The 15,897-nt window shown below is 37.9% G+C and overlaps 1 protein-coding gene across 1 annotated transcript in view; it reads right to left on the minus strand.

Annotated features, from left to right (window-relative positions):
• The window catches only part of LOC136886441 (small G protein signaling modulator 2), a 202,004-nt gene that overhangs the window by 31,643 nt on the left and 154,464 nt on the right, over nucleotides 1-15,897 (minus strand). Inside the window, exons 21-23 of the mRNA XM_067159218.2 lie at nucleotides 10,987-11,129; nucleotides 7,394-7,518; nucleotides 384-563 (exon numbers count right to left, since the gene is read on the minus strand). Of these exons, the coding sequence (XP_067015319.2) occupies nucleotides 384-563; nucleotides 7,394-7,518; nucleotides 10,987-11,129 (448 nt within the window). The remainder of the gene's footprint in view (nucleotides 1-383; nucleotides 564-7,393; nucleotides 7,519-10,986; nucleotides 11,130-15,897) is intronic.

Below are 15,897 nucleotides of genomic sequence, written 5' to 3' on the forward strand. Positions count from 1 at the left end.
TCCCACTATGAGCTGCCATCATTACGGTTATAGCAATAAAAATTCATTTTCCATTACTTATATTGACCTGTTGGGATGATTTTGTGTTCATCCTGTGTTTTACCACCTGTATTCATCTTTATCTTATGTCTCTTCCATTTTTCTATGTTTATCCGCCTTCACTGTTAACAACAAGACGACGGTCCTCACTGAGTGCTGATAGCTGCCCTCATGATGAAGGTGGAAGTAGGAACAAACACACCACGGGCTCAGAAGAAGATGAGCAGAGTGTCCTGGTCTCCTTTTCCTACTCTCAACTGTCGTTGTGTTTATCGTATATGTGTGTGACGTAAGGTGCCACAAGAAGAGGAAGTTGTGGAACTATTTCACACCATTACAATTACCTCATGTTGGCGAAGTGTGTGTCCATGGCTCCTCCATTGGGGAAGTTGGCTGCCATGCGTTCCATGAGATGGCAGAAGCAAGAATAGGTGGTGCCCTCGTCATCAAAAACGACGAGTAGAGGAGCGACCAGATCGCACATCCCCTGCATGTAGCCCACGTCCAGGTGTTCCCACACGTACCTGTAAGAACAACATCATCAGCTCAGCACACTTTGAACCAAACTGACTGGCCTGCTAATGGATTTTACAGTTTTCATTATTACAATTTCTATGTTTTATTGCTATTTTTCTAGGAAGCAGATATCGAGGATGTGAGTCCACTTCTTCAGAACATTACACATACTGTGAAGGTGTCTGGTATAGCCTGAATGGTGGATTCAGGTGTTCTCATTTTTCTCAAGAAGCCCAGACTTTCTTTTGGCAAATTCTCTCTTGCGCCTGTAATCAGACCACCACTTCCCATTTCTGAATTCTGCATTTATTTTTAGGTCTTCACAGCTTGGTTCACGGATAGCCCTGATGTCATCAAATACACTAGTTATATTCAAATCTCTCAGTCGGGTTGACCACCACAGCCGCTCCCTTAGCTCGAGTATCAAGTAGTAAATATTTAAGAATAAACTTAAATATTATATTTAAACGATCTACCTATTCAATACATAGATAATTTGTTATATCTAGAACATGTGTCGACATCAGCTAGGATATTTCACAAACACATCAGATATGAAATCACATTAACAGATTGGTAAGACAATACACTATCATACACAAGTACATTTAACTCTTATACGCTCAGCGAGCCGATCTATCGGCTCGAGTGGTATTGCTTAAAACACTCAGCGTGCCGATCTATCGGCTTTGTGTTCGGATGGCTGTATAAGTACCTTAATGGACTCCCAGATGTCAGGAAAAGACATCAATAGTAGCTTTTGGATTTAGTTTACACTTTTCTCGAGAGATAGAGACACTAAGCTCACCTGTTTGGAACAAATGAAGTTATCAAACCGCGTATGTTCACCGCATGGCGAGTTGAAGTGTGCTCCTTGCGAGTACAGTCTCATTTAAGCTTCAAAATACGCGTTTTCCTTCGTTTTATTGTTTCAATTTTAATAATAGATTATTGTTTATTATATTTTGTTTATATTCTACATTTATCAGTGTTCTCAAGTGAATTTTAGTTTAACATTTCGTGTTATTAGATTTTCGTGCCACGAGTAGGCCTAATTTTTTTACATGGATGGGCCAAGTTCTAGGCTAAATAATTCGGATGTTTTAGATTATTTAGATGCTTTAAACGATGACAGTGACGTTATAGCCGATATTGATTCGTATTTCAGTCCTACTCATTGGCTGAATGATCAGCGTTGAGGCCTTCGGTTCAGAGGGCCCGGGTTTGATTCGCGGCCAGGTCGGGAATTTTAATCGCCATTGATTAATTCTTCTGACCCGGGGCCTGGGTGTTTGTGTTTGTCCCAACACTTTCTTCTTCATATTCAGACAACAAAATACACTACAAACTACCACGGAAACACGCGATAGTGATTACCTCAACCATATAGGGTTGGTGTCCGCAAGGGCATCCGGCCATAAAACACGAGCCAAATCCACATGTGCGACACAGTTCGCACCCGCGACCCCACAGGTGTGGGAAAAGCTGTAGATAAAGAAGAAGAGTGATTCGGGTTTTACAGGTACTGATGATAGGAGAATGTTTTCCAAAACACAAATGCTGACTCTGGAAGGTACGTGTACAGTTCTTTACGTCAGGTGCTGTAACTCACGAGTAAATAAGGATACAAAAAAACAAAATTATATCATCTTATACAGAATTAAATGCTCTTATTTTCAGAATGACTGAACAACAATATCACTAAAGAACATATTACTTTTTTTAGTATTTGTAAACCGATTTTTATTTTTGTAATATATTTTCAAATTTCAAAATTTATTTTGTAGTAAAATATGCCATAAACAATTTTGGGATATTTTTTTCCTAAAACGATATTAAATAGTGTACTACTGTGATTTTTTTCAATTTTATAACTGGGGATTTCTTTATATGGCAATTTTTTACATTTTAACATGTACAATCATGGAAAATGGCCTGAGTGTTTTGGGCTTGACTGGTGAAAATAGCCTGAGAGCAAAAGGGTTAAAATAAAATAATAGCAAACTTGACTAAAGTTCCAAGTCATGTTGTCAATAATATTGATGTGAATTGTTCATAAAATTCATAACGAAGAACTGCACTCATAAAATCGTAAAATGACCATTGATGTTGAGAAGGTTGAAATGACTTGTTTTCTCATTTTACATAGTAATAGTAAGTGAAAGTTAGAGAGAAACATCAAACTTTAAGGCGTCATACACCCACTTCCCCTCCACACTCCCTGCTACTACTTGCTTGGATTCAGTTCTGTTGAGTGATCTGAGGACCAGAAATATTTTATGCTGACATTGAACATAATTGACTTTTTCTTGGCTTCAGTAATCCAGAGATTTGAACCCTCTAGCAATGATGCACAGAAGGAACTAAGGGTCACTTTCGGTCCATCACCGACTTGTAAGATGTTGTGGCCATAGAATTAATGTTTAATGAATTTCAAGATGGTCTCCACACACACCCAAGTCATCTGACCACTGAAACTGAAGAAATTTGAAATCTATAAATTGCAAAAGAACAGCTGCTCCTATCAGTCTTCAGCAACTTTGGCAAAAACCTCTGGCTACCCCAAATTGACCAGAAGTTAATGAATGGATAAGCCATTTGCAATAAAGTTGGCAAATTAAAACATTTAAAGCTCAAAAGTTTTTTTCCCCCATGCATTAATAATGAGAAGGGAAGATTTTTCCTTAACAGAGTGAAACCTCATTAGTGCATTCCCCATTAACACATTTTCCCACTTAGCCGTCATAAATTCAGAGTCCCGATTCTCATCGTATTAAATCTATATCAAAATACCTCACTTATATTGTCATGAATTTTTGCTATTACCGCTTAGTACAATGACATTTTCCCTAGCCATGAAGATGTTCTTTGTCATCACTTGTGAAAAGAATGTGATTTTCAACTCAGGCAAGGTCCTTCGTCACAGTTGTGGGAAAAGACCTTGAATTCCTAAACTGAACAGGATAAGTTACACCTTCGGGGAGCAAGCCGTTAGCCTCCGGAATGTTCAGGATTGCTTGCCGGTTCGCATCAAGATTGCTCAATAACACAGTGAGCCTGTTTGTACTTGTATTTCACATTCCAGTCAGAAGTTAAAAATTTATTTTGTGTTGAGTGGTACAGTGTGAAATTGACTAGCGTGGTGCATATTTGTCTTATGATAGCCTAGTTATGAATATGGAAAATGCCATGAAATTCCTTACTAATGAGACAAAATTAAAACCTGTCAGAAAGTGGACTGGTCAGAGGTGACGCAAATGTTGGAACTCACACATTCAAGTTGGTTGAAGTTTTATTGGATTTAAAATGGCGGCAGCACTGCCTTCATGATGTACATCGCACATGGTTGAGTGGAACGTGAAATTCACTGTTTTGGAGTGTGACCCACTGGTCCGAAATAAAAGGATTCTACAAACATTTGTTTTAGAAAGTGTGTGACCTGCAATAATACTTGGATATTTTTATGACCCCCCACTGTACCCACGAATACACAACATAAAATGCCCTCGTGTTGGACAAAAATCAATATCTAGTGTTTCTACATGCCTGTTTGATAGTTTTTATTTGTGTATTCAGTGGTACATTTTCTTGCTTAACATGTTCTTTTTTCTTGTTCCCTGCAGAAACAAACGTCTTAACAAGGTTTTACTGTACTTACTTACAAATTGCTGAGTATGCACAGTAATAACTCCACACCAGTGAATCAAAGTTTAATTTCTTACTCAGTACCTGCCTATGCTAGGGAGACCTAGTGTTTACAGTACACTATATCTTCTGGTATATTTTCCTCATATCTTTCTGAACCTGTACCCACAATCTGGTACACCACACTCTTCACCTCTAGTTCTCTGATGTCCTTCCTTCCTTCCTATTCAAAATCCAATTTTCTGCTCCAAATGTACCATGGTTTTATATTTTTGTATGATGAGAGAACAGTTATGGATTCCGTTAGCTTGTGTTTGCTGAATTTAATATTCAGTGTTTTTACTGGCTAATACTGCAACAAAGTAGGTACATCTAAATTTTGGAAGTTGTGGTTTCCAACGTGAAGTACAATCCGACTGATCTGCTGTTGGTGTTCTTTCCTTCTACCAATTCTCATAAACTTCTTCTTTGCATAATGTATTTTTAGGCCCATGTACTTTGTTCTTGTTATTCTTTTATGAACTGGTGTTTATAAGGCAGTTTGGGTTTAGGCTCAACTTTTAGGATTTCAGCAAGATATAAAGGATATCTTAGATTCAGGTCAAATGGACTGTATCGCTATCGACCTATCCACAGCTTTTGATGGGGGTGGATCGTGGGAGTTAACTGATGAAAATGAGGGCTTTTGGACTAGAAAAAAGAGGAACTGCATGGGTGACTAAATTTCTAGAAAACACAACTTACAGAATTAGAGTAGGTGAAGCATTCTCCTATCCTGTAATTATTAAGAGTGATGTTACCTAACTATTATTGGAACTTTATGTTATCTTATATGGTATGAGTAAAGAAGTGGATCATAGATAAGGCTACTTTTATTCTGTATAAATAAGTAATAAATAAGTTACAAGATTGTGAGCAACTACAAAAAGACCTCAACAGTATTGCGAGCTGGACAGCAGACAAGGGTATGATGGTAAATGGGGTGAAAAGTCATGTTGGTAATTTCATTAAGAGGAAAAGTCCTCTCAGTTTCAATTGTTGTGTTGATGGAGTGAAAATACCTCATGGAGGCTCCTTAGGTGTTAACACAAGGAAAGATCTTCATTGAAACAATCATATTTACAAGGTTGCAAGTAAAGGTTACAGATTTCTTCATGTGGTATTTAAGGTGGATCGCATCTTGCCAGGAAGTGACCCACACGCTAGGATTCCACACCCATTCATCACAGCACGTGGAACATGAGACACATTATTTCAGACACTGGAACTGCAACAAACTGCCCCAGGCTCAGCAGCGCCTTCACAGCCAGTGTGTCCGCCTCCACGATCGTGGGGAACCTCAAAGGTAACAGGCTTTTCCTCTGTCCGTTTCGCCATTGTGTCGAGCGTACGATGGTTCATTCGCCATATTCACTGTTGGGTCATTGCTAGTTGCCCTCTTCCTCCTTCCAAGCTGTTGACCATTCAGGGGTTGTAGTAAGGATGTAAATAAGGGGGCATACAAGTCTCTGGTTAGACCCCAATTAGAGTATGGTTCCAGTGTCTGGGACTCTCACCAGGATTACTTAATTTGAGAAATAGAACATATCCAAACAAAAGCAGCTCGATTTGTTCTGGGTGATTTCTGACAATGGAGTAGTGTTATGAACATGTTGCAAAGTTTGAGCTGGGAAGACTTGAGAGTAAGGAGACAAGCTGCTCAACTAAGTGGTATGTAATACCAATATAAATGGTCCATTATTGGACATTATAAATTTTCCAGCTAACTCATTCCTGGTTGCCAACGTTTTGGCCTTGTGTGTCTGAAATAATGTGTCTCATGTTCCGAGCTGTCAGTAGAGGGGTGTTGGAATAACATTAGGAGACAAATAAGCTTGAATGGAGTTTTTGAAAGTAGGAAAGATCATAATATGAAGGAAAAGTTGGAATTCAAGAAGAGAAATTGGTGCAAATAAAATGAAATGAAATGAAATGTCGTATAGCTTTTAGTGCCGGGATATCCCAGGACGTGTTCGGCTCGCCAGGTGCAGGTCTTTCCATTTGACGCCTGTAGGCGACCTGTGCGTCGTGATGAGGATGAAATGGTGATGAAGACAACACATACACCGAGCCTCCGTGCCATTGGAATTAACCAATTAAGGTTAAAATCCCCGACCCGGCCGGGAATCAAACCTGGGACCCTCTGAACTGAAGGCCAGTACGCTGACCGTTCACCCAACGAGTCAGACAAGTGCAAATATTAGTTTATAGCAAGTGTATAAGGGATTAGAATAATTTACTGAGGGAGATTTCCCAGTTCTTTGAAATCATTTAAGAAAAGACCAGGTACACAATTGACAGCATATCTACTAGCTGGGGAAGAGCTCTAAGTGCAGATCTATTTAAGTAACTTCAAAGCTTTTTTTTTTTTTTTTTGCTAGTGGCTTTAAGTCGCACCAACACAGATAGGTCTTATGGTGATGATGGGATAGGAAAGGCCTAGGAAGTGGAAGGAAGCAGCCGTGGCCTTAATTAAGGTACAGCCCCAGCATTTGCCTGGTGTGAAAATGGGAAACCACGGAAAACCATCTTCAGGGCTGCCGACAGTGAGGCTCGAACCCACTATCTCCCAGACTTCAAAGTTTTTCAGCCTGTCTAACACTAATAATTAACACTATAACATACCTGGTTCCTTTTACAGGCTGAAAAGCTTTCAAAGTTACATTGACTAAGTCGACACTGCAAGGCGTGACTTCCTTCTTAACAAATTATTTAAATTAGTTACTAATATCTAGTTGTTCAGCAATTATTGCTATAGTTGGCGTCAACTCAAGTCCTAAGCGGTCGCTTTGATGTTATACCGGTAGTCATCTGAAGAACTGAGGTATATATCTCTCCGCGGGTGAGCACTTCGCCTCATTCGCCTTCTCCAACACGGTTCTTGCCCTGAACCTGGGGGGTAATGCAAGCGGTTTTTATATAACATATCAAAGAGACCGCTCAGGACTTGAGTTGACTCCGAGTATATGGCATCAGCAAAAGCAAGAACATTAATTACTGTGCTTCCTATCTTTCTTAATTCACACTACAATTTAAATCATGCCATCTGTACAGTGATGTGTCTTTGTATCCCTGTCCAAGTCTTTAGTTATTTTAGAGTTTTAAATACTGAGATACAGGGAGTTTTCAAGTCCATTTACAAAGACTTACTTACGTGCACATAACGTTGCGTAGCTTCTCCAGGTTCTCCGTTGTGAAATACCAGTAGTTACGATCACAGCGTTGGACATCTTTGTCTATCCTATGCAGGTTCAGCCCGAATGTCTCCAACAGTTCTGTCTGTGGACAACAGCCAACAGAGGGTATGTTGACAACTTGGACAATTCAAACATGCTCTACACAGACAGTTAATTTGTACCCCACACCTGTTATAACTAGAGATTGGAATTTTTAGTTGAATTGGAAGTGCAGAAAACAGAATTTTAAAATGGGAAAATCACTGTTTTCAATTGAACTTTTTGAGATTTTGGAAATCTAGCTCTCCATATACAAGCAATGGCCCCTATCAGACAAAACAATATTGTATTTACAGTTTGCATTTTCACATGCATCCATATCACTTTTAGCAAAAATTGTGAAATGTTCACCACTTCTTACAGTTTTATCAAACTGTGTGAAGCTTGCGGTACCGCAATATTGTTACTTACTTTCATTGATCTGTCTCAGCTTTATCCTTGGCTTTGACAAAATGAAAGTGACTGAGGTATGAGCGATGCTAGTAATGCCATTCCTTATGCAGCCAGTCCCTGTTATGAATGGTGTGAAAATGTTGTTCATAGGTTCGGTTGGTGGATGCATTTCAGTGGGCTTGGCAGACTGATATGTAATAGCAACTTCTGACTTGGGGAGGAAAGCAACGGGAAACTACCTCACTCCTCATTTCCCTAGTACGCCTCTTCAGTGATGCCTAGGCCATCTATGACAGCTGATGACGGAACTGTTGAGGATCCAACCAGCCTTCGGGCTGAGGACTAAACAAACAGTATACAACTGGCTCTCTAGAAAAGTAATTTAGTTAATGATGCAACTATTCAATTCCCTTTCAAGAAAAGACTCTACTCCATCAGAAATTGATCCATCCTCCTGTATATTCTAAAGTAAATAAACTCCAGCATTTTGCCCACCAAATTCCTCACTTTTGAGGAATATCAACACATCTCTTATGCGATCTCCAAGATATACCACTGGTTTGTTCCAAGATAAGCACATATGTGAACAGGCACGGTAAACAGTGGTGTGCACTGACCTGAAACTTCCTGAAGTGATGCTTTTATACCCGTGTATTCAAAAGTGAAGATTTCACTTTAGATACAAAAAGCTGAAAATCTTCAATTGTCGCGGCCACCAAATAAAGCAGGTCAGAGAAATTACGCTGTTGCCAAGGTTATGTAGCAACTGGCGAAGAAATGTCTCACTGAACACATAATTTTGGAGAGCAAGGCAGATTGTTCTCTCCCAAGCTCCTGATGTTACTTAATACAATGTTTCAGAACAAATTATACTACAAGCTTCAGAAAAGACTGCTGATTTCAGTGGTATAACTATTTTTCATATAAACTACTTTGAATAATTATTAAAAATAAAATCTTGAACGAGTAAATTTAAATCTGTAGAATCATGTATTGAAAATTTCAGTGAGCAGCCAAGTTTTTATTTCTTCAGCCAATAAAATTTTGTCTGCGGGAAAAAATGTAAAAAATTGCCTGACATATTTCTTATCTGAAACATATTTCCGTAAGTCTTGTAGTTTTCCTGGAAAGTGGCTTGGAAAGCGATCATGTAAACGCCGCTTAGCTGAGGCAGTTTGGGGTGCACGCGCCAGCACAGGCTGCAGGACGCCGTAAATCTTTCGGATTACATATCAATCTGTATCAGTTTTATTACATTATAACTTTAAATATTTGAATACTATATATTGGACTGAGTAATATAGAAAAATAACTACTTTAAAGAATAGGTTTACATTACTTTACAATGAATTAAGAATCGGTTTCTAGCTACAAGGCCAGTATCATCACTCATCTCACTGTCTGTCAAATGGCTCCCGCCAGCACGGATATTAATGATGCCTCCCAACTTGCTATTTTTATCAGTGGCAAGGGTCTTGATATATTGTGTGTTCAAATCCTGTAAATTGTATTTTCTGTCAATAAATGTACGTATCCCAAAACTTTAGTTAATCATGAAAATATATTACACACTGCTGTATTTCTCCTTTGTCGATGATTAATTTTGTTGCGCTGTTATATTCCATAATCTATGTCCTGTTTGTTCTGCATGATCATCATCATCATCATCATCATCCTAAACCATCTCCAGTTTCCCGGGTGTGGTATTTGAGCCTCCTCCATCTCATCCTGTCCTTGTACCATTCTTCCTCCACCAACTTGTCCCAATCATGACCTCTCAGCAGTACATCGCTCTTAACTAAATCTATCCATTTCCTTCGTGGCCTTCCCACGGGTCGTCTTCCTTCTACCTTTCTGTCAAATTCCTTCCTTGCAGTTCTGTTTACTGGCATCCTCTTCATGTGACCAAACCACTTCAGTCTTGATATCTGAATCTTATTTAGGAGAGAATTGTCTATTCCTACTTCTCTAATTTTCTCATTCCTAATCTTGTCTTTCCTGGTTTTCTGGATCACAGTGCGTAGGAATTTCATTTCAGCTGCCTGAAGTTTGGAATTATCTCTATGATCCATGCTTCAAATTATTATTATTATTATTCATATGGTAACATAGGTATATCCATGTGGTTACCCACTGCTCTGTAGATAACGTCTGCTCTGGAGCAGGTTTTTGAATCTGCTGTTTTGAGAAGCTCAAGGCTTTAAATATTGCAACTTTGGTTTTGTTTGTGATTTGATCACAATATACGACAGTTTCTGTCCTGAAAGCTTGCTCTTAACTTCTTCCACCTTTTCATTCATCATTGCCGCTGAAGCTTTTAAAAGAAGTTGCTTAGTAAATAATTGATGACAGATAACATTACGCCGATTATATAACAGTACATATGCCAATTGAAAATGAAACTTTACCAAATTTCATGAAAATATTTTGTTCTTATTTATGTAAATTAACATACGGTAAACAAAATTAAATGCAATCTTATTTTGTGTGATTTCATACATGAACGACTTCACATGTTTGTCTTCCAACTTCAAAATTAGTATGTTTGTTTTTAAGAATGTGTCTGCTACACGTTTCCCAAAACATTGCCTGGTTTTCATCTTGTTTTGGACACTGTTAAAACACTAACATCTGAACGAGAGATATTTTGCCATCTTTGTGAGAATCGAAGGCCGGAACATGTTTTGCAGATGTCTGGTGTGTGCTGGAATCTTTTCTTTCCCACGAATCTGACAGTTTGTGAAACTACGTTTTCCCAAAATTCGTGAAAAGTGTGACTGCGAAATATCCATTCTCTAGCTATAACACTGAGTTGGCATGTTTAGTTATTGACTTAGCACTTGACTCTAACTTTACTACATTTCTATTACTCAAAGCTGTTATATACAGAGACAGGGACATCACTCAGCCTGTATTACCAGCTGTACTCTACTCCACCACTGTAGGATATTGACCTCATTACACTTGGTTTGTGTGTTCCTTTCCATTACTTTTATTCACCCCTTTCTCCTTTTGTGTTTGGCATGTATCCCATGTGATGACACTAGAGAGCACATCTCAAATTGACCTGTCCTTTCCCAAACTGAGAAATCAAACTTGATTTAAGAAGTATTCCTACCGAGTACACTCCACCTTGGGAACTGGCCGGGGAGATGCAGGTAGAACGGGAACTCTGGCTGTTCCCCTCTGCAGTTTCTTCGGCCACGGCCAGCGTGTCCTGAGCTTCCTTCTCCTCTGAGGGTGGAGTCAACAAGCGTTCTCCTACGACAAGAAGAGTTCTTTAACTCCCACTGCTGATGATAGCTAATAACAAACAATGTACTAAGTGGCAAGATCTACATGTGTTGTGTTCATCTCGAGAGTCACCAAATGGAATGAGATGCAGTTTCCACACTTTGATACAGCATTTATCCAGGAAAAAAATGGAAGGTGAGTAGGGGTGATTTTAGTGAAGGAAGTCAAAGAAAAAACAATTATTCAACACTTTCTTGGTTTATGATGCCTAAACTATCAATGATAGATCCCAAGTTTATGTGTAAGAATTATTGATCATAAAAAGATCTACAGGTTGTGTATCTATCTGTAAAAGGTAGTCCTCAATAAATGTTTCATTTTGCACTTTGCAGTAAAAATTAACCTTGAAATTAGGTTATTTGCTTTACGTCACACCAACACAGATAGGTCTTAAGCCGACGATGGGATAAGAAAGCGCTAGAAGTGGCAAGGAAGTGGCCGTAGCCTTAATTAAGGTACAGCTCCGGCATTTCCCTGGTGTGAAAATGGAAAACAATAGGGAACCATCTTCAGGGCTGCCGACAGTAGAGTTCGAACCCACTATCTCCAGAATGCAAGCTCACAGCTCAAAGAGGTAAGTACAAGAACAACTTGATGCAATGACAAGAAAATTCAAAAGTGTGCTATGAAAATGAGCGCAGAGAAAAGTGTGACCATGGTGATATTATGGTCAGTTTCAAATATCTAGCGAGTGAATTAATGCAGAATACAAGGCTGGACATGGAGTAAGAAACCTTGTATGGAAGTGTAAACAACCTAATTGACTTGTACCAAGTAGGGAGGAGAGTTGCATTCAAGCAACACTTCCTAGATAATAAGGCCTCACAACAGCGCTGTGACGTCACGCCACGGAGGCGATCACAATCCAAAGAAACGCAAAGCATGGTCACACACAAACATGATTTTAATACTTTTAGCTTGTGGAATAACTTATTTACCAACAAATAAAGTTTAAATTTTAAGGGACATTGAATTAAATTGCCGTTATTACCGTATCTTAGAGACTCTGTCATTAAAGATTGTTTTAAATCACGGCAGCATTTACAATGTTAACTTACTCCAGGCTGACTTGCTAACACACTGAACTGAAATTCACAAACATATTTCAATTGAAATAGGCACTGAATAGACAGTAAATGATTTTAAAACAAAAAGAGAACGCACAAAATTAGTTTAGGCCTAACATGTAGACTGTACTACAAAAATATGATACACTAACTTCACATTTATTTACAAACTTCCATTTTGCGAAAATTTAGAAAGACACTGAGTTAATAATATTAAGGAAGAGGAGCATAACATTCACCTGGTCTGTAGGTAGGCCTAGGTCCAAATTATAACACATTGGCATTAAAGTTAATAAGATATACATCATCATATATCAAGCATGCTAGTAATGCAAAACGACTTTGATACTTTTGCCTATTACATGAGTACATTTTGAGAAAATTACAGACTTTCTTGAATTTGTACAATGTTTTATGGATTCATTGGTTTTGTTCCTGCAGTAGTTATTTATTAGAATAGTTGTACACTTCCAAATAATGTTGTAATACAAATATTCTGAAGTATGCTCCCTACATTCATACGTGTCGTCTATACATTCATCAGCTGAGAGAACAATTTGCAGGGTCACATCACTTACTTCTTAGTATTTAAGCTAAGAAATTTTCTCTCACTTTCTGGCCTCAACATCTTTTTTATGATGACATATGTGTATGTATCTAAGTGTACAGCTGTTTCTGCAGGATATTTCAAATTGCCCCTATTGAGGCTGTCAATAACATTATGATGACTATTTCTAACAGTAACATCTTTCAAAACTAAGAAATCTGCACAGTAATTACAATTTAATTTCTTGAGAAGAGAATGGCAACAATAACCTGCTATGTATGTTAAAACACTTGCAACACCAGATGTGCTGTCAAGATCTGAGTGTTATATTGAGCTCGCCTGTAAATGTTTGAAATGAGGAAGCTGCACAATAATCATGATCTAACAGTATATCTTCATCAACAATATCATTTACAACAATTTTCCTACCATTAGAAATGGACAGTTCAATTGAATTCAAGATTCTTATTTTTTTCTCAATTTCAAACACCTGTCTAACAGAAACATGGTAATGGCCACCTGCAAGTTGCCTGTATTCACCAAATCGTGCCTCTAATGCATCTGTCTGAAACTTTCCAGGAAGAAAATATGACCATTTCAGTACTTCAGAACAAAACTCTGTTAGCTGTATAAGTTGTTTGAGTAAGAGCCCTATGCGTTTGACTAAACAATTTGCCACATTTCAGACCTAGATTATCCCAGTGATCTAACCACTGAACAAACTTCATTAAAAAACCCTTCCGTTCATCACCAGGTTTGTTGGTGAGAGGCTGTTGAAATTTATCATTAAGTCTTACACCTTTGAAAGGGGTCTTTACATTAACAATATGCCACCAGGTGGTGATTACTTTTACAAATTCAGCTGTGCCCTCATTTACTATATGGTCATTAAAAACAACTGACACACATATTTCACATTTTGTCTTTCAAAACTTGAAGGCCATAGAGCTTTGACAGTCAAACCACACCCATGCTTTACAAGGTCATTCCCTTCAGCCTCAAACAAGTCCCTTATAGCTTTGAAAGATGCAACTTTAACTTTAGACAAATCATCAAAGTCAGGATACACAAATTCCAAACCATTAGTTTTCTGGTTGAGCCAATTATTTCTGATGCATTTAAATAAATGCACAGTGTCAATGAGATAAAAAAGAGACTTGTTAGGATTTCCAGGATTGCAATACTCAGTTTTAAGTTGAGGTGGATTTGAAAATGTTGACATTGCTTTGGTGTTGAGAGCATTATTATCAGTCACAACAGCCAGAACATTAAATCCCATAGATTTCAAACCAACAATAACCTTTGACATGATACTGTGTAAATCATCACCTGTTAACTTGGACACAGAGAGAATATGAACTACTTCCTTCTTTGATGATAAAATGCTCTGGATCATAAATACATATGCTGATGTAGCAACATTGGTAGTGTTAGCACATGAACCTACAATGTTCCCTCCCTTGAAGTCCATGTATGGTTTAATGTGAATTTCATCTACCATCAATGTTACAAATTTGTCATTCTATTGAAAACCTTGAACTTTCTGTTTTATATATTCCAGAAAATATGTAGGGTTCTGTTCTAATATTGGGCTACCATTCAGACTGGAACATATTCTTTTCAAAGTATTAACATGTGGCAAAATTAAATTACTTCTATGTCTCATAAATTTGTAAGCATGAGGAGAAATCAGTTGGAAGATTGAACAAATAACAAGAAAATCATTATCATACTCCCTTTTGTGTATAGGAACTAAGGAAAGTTTTAACTGTGATTTTATTAAATTAAACGTGGGGTCATCTTCCTCAGTGATCATTTCACCCACCAGGCCTAGAATTAACTTATTCGTTGTATCTTTCTGCACACTGTTACACTCATTCCCTGTAATGTAGCTATGGAATTTTGTAACTAAAGAATGTACTTCATTTGTGTTGGTAATTTTGTCTACATTAGAAAATTTACACTGCAATAAAACCCCTTTAGAATACACTTTTGAGGTCATGTCCTCTTCAATTATTATATATGCTATGCAATGTGGTTGCTTTAATGTATCCATGTACAGAAATTGATGATGCTTGTTGTTTAAAGGGGCCTAGCATCGAAGGTCATCGGCACACAGAAAAATTACTTGCATTTCCTTCACAACAGTACACCTACATATGTAGGCATGTAGTTTAATGAGTATAATAAATCTAATTCGGGTAATAATAATAATAATGTATCCCTTGATTGTAAGCTAACATAACCTCATATCTTACGAGAGTAAACATACCTACATATCACCAGTTGCTGCATGTAGTTTAATACCTAATAGGCCTATGTGCGTTATGATTATGTGAGAATGTAAAAGTAACAGTTACTCACCACCGAGTAATTAGTAACTCTGTAATCTTGTCTTGGAATTGCACGTAACCATCTCTGCTGCATAACCTCATCTTTTGGGAACTTAAACACATGGACTTTTTTATCATTATCGTAACTTCCCTTGCAGGTGGGCACACAACACTTTAGCACCATTCTACACAACGATTCGCAACTGGTACAATTAAAATAATTAAAACACTTCTACATAATTGCACCGACACATGGCCACACTCATTGCTTTCTTAACACTGAGAAGGTTCAAGCTTGCCTCCGCGTAGTGACGTCACGGTAGACATGCGGAACAGTTGTGAGGCCTTATTATCTAGGAGGTGTTGATTCAAGCCAAAATGAAATACCTAAGATGTGTGATAGGAAAGAAGACATTAGAAAGGAACTCAGAATATAAAACCTAAGACTGATAGGAGTAAACTAAGATGGTTTGGACATTTAAAGATTACGGAGGTGATGAAGTTTGAGGGAGACCTAAAACAAGGTGGAGGAGTACAAGAAGAAGAAACTTGGACAAAATGATGGAAGAGGAATGGTAGAAGGTGGATATGTGGAAAGGAGGATGATAATCATGACTATATTAAATAAACATGTTACTTTCATAAAAGGTCAAATATACCAAAATATATACTATTATATGTAATTAAGAATTCAATGGTGGAAAATATATACTACTCGATTTAAAGGAATTATTTTATTATGCACAGCAATACAGAACCAATATGATATTGTATCTACAGCGTTGCCG

The sequence above is a fragment of the Anabrus simplex genome, chromosome X, assembly GCF_040414725.1.
Source record: "Anabrus simplex isolate iqAnaSimp1 chromosome X, ASM4041472v1, whole genome shotgun sequence".
NCBI classification, from domain to species: Eukaryota; Metazoa; Arthropoda; class Insecta; order Orthoptera; family Tettigoniidae; genus Anabrus; species Anabrus simplex.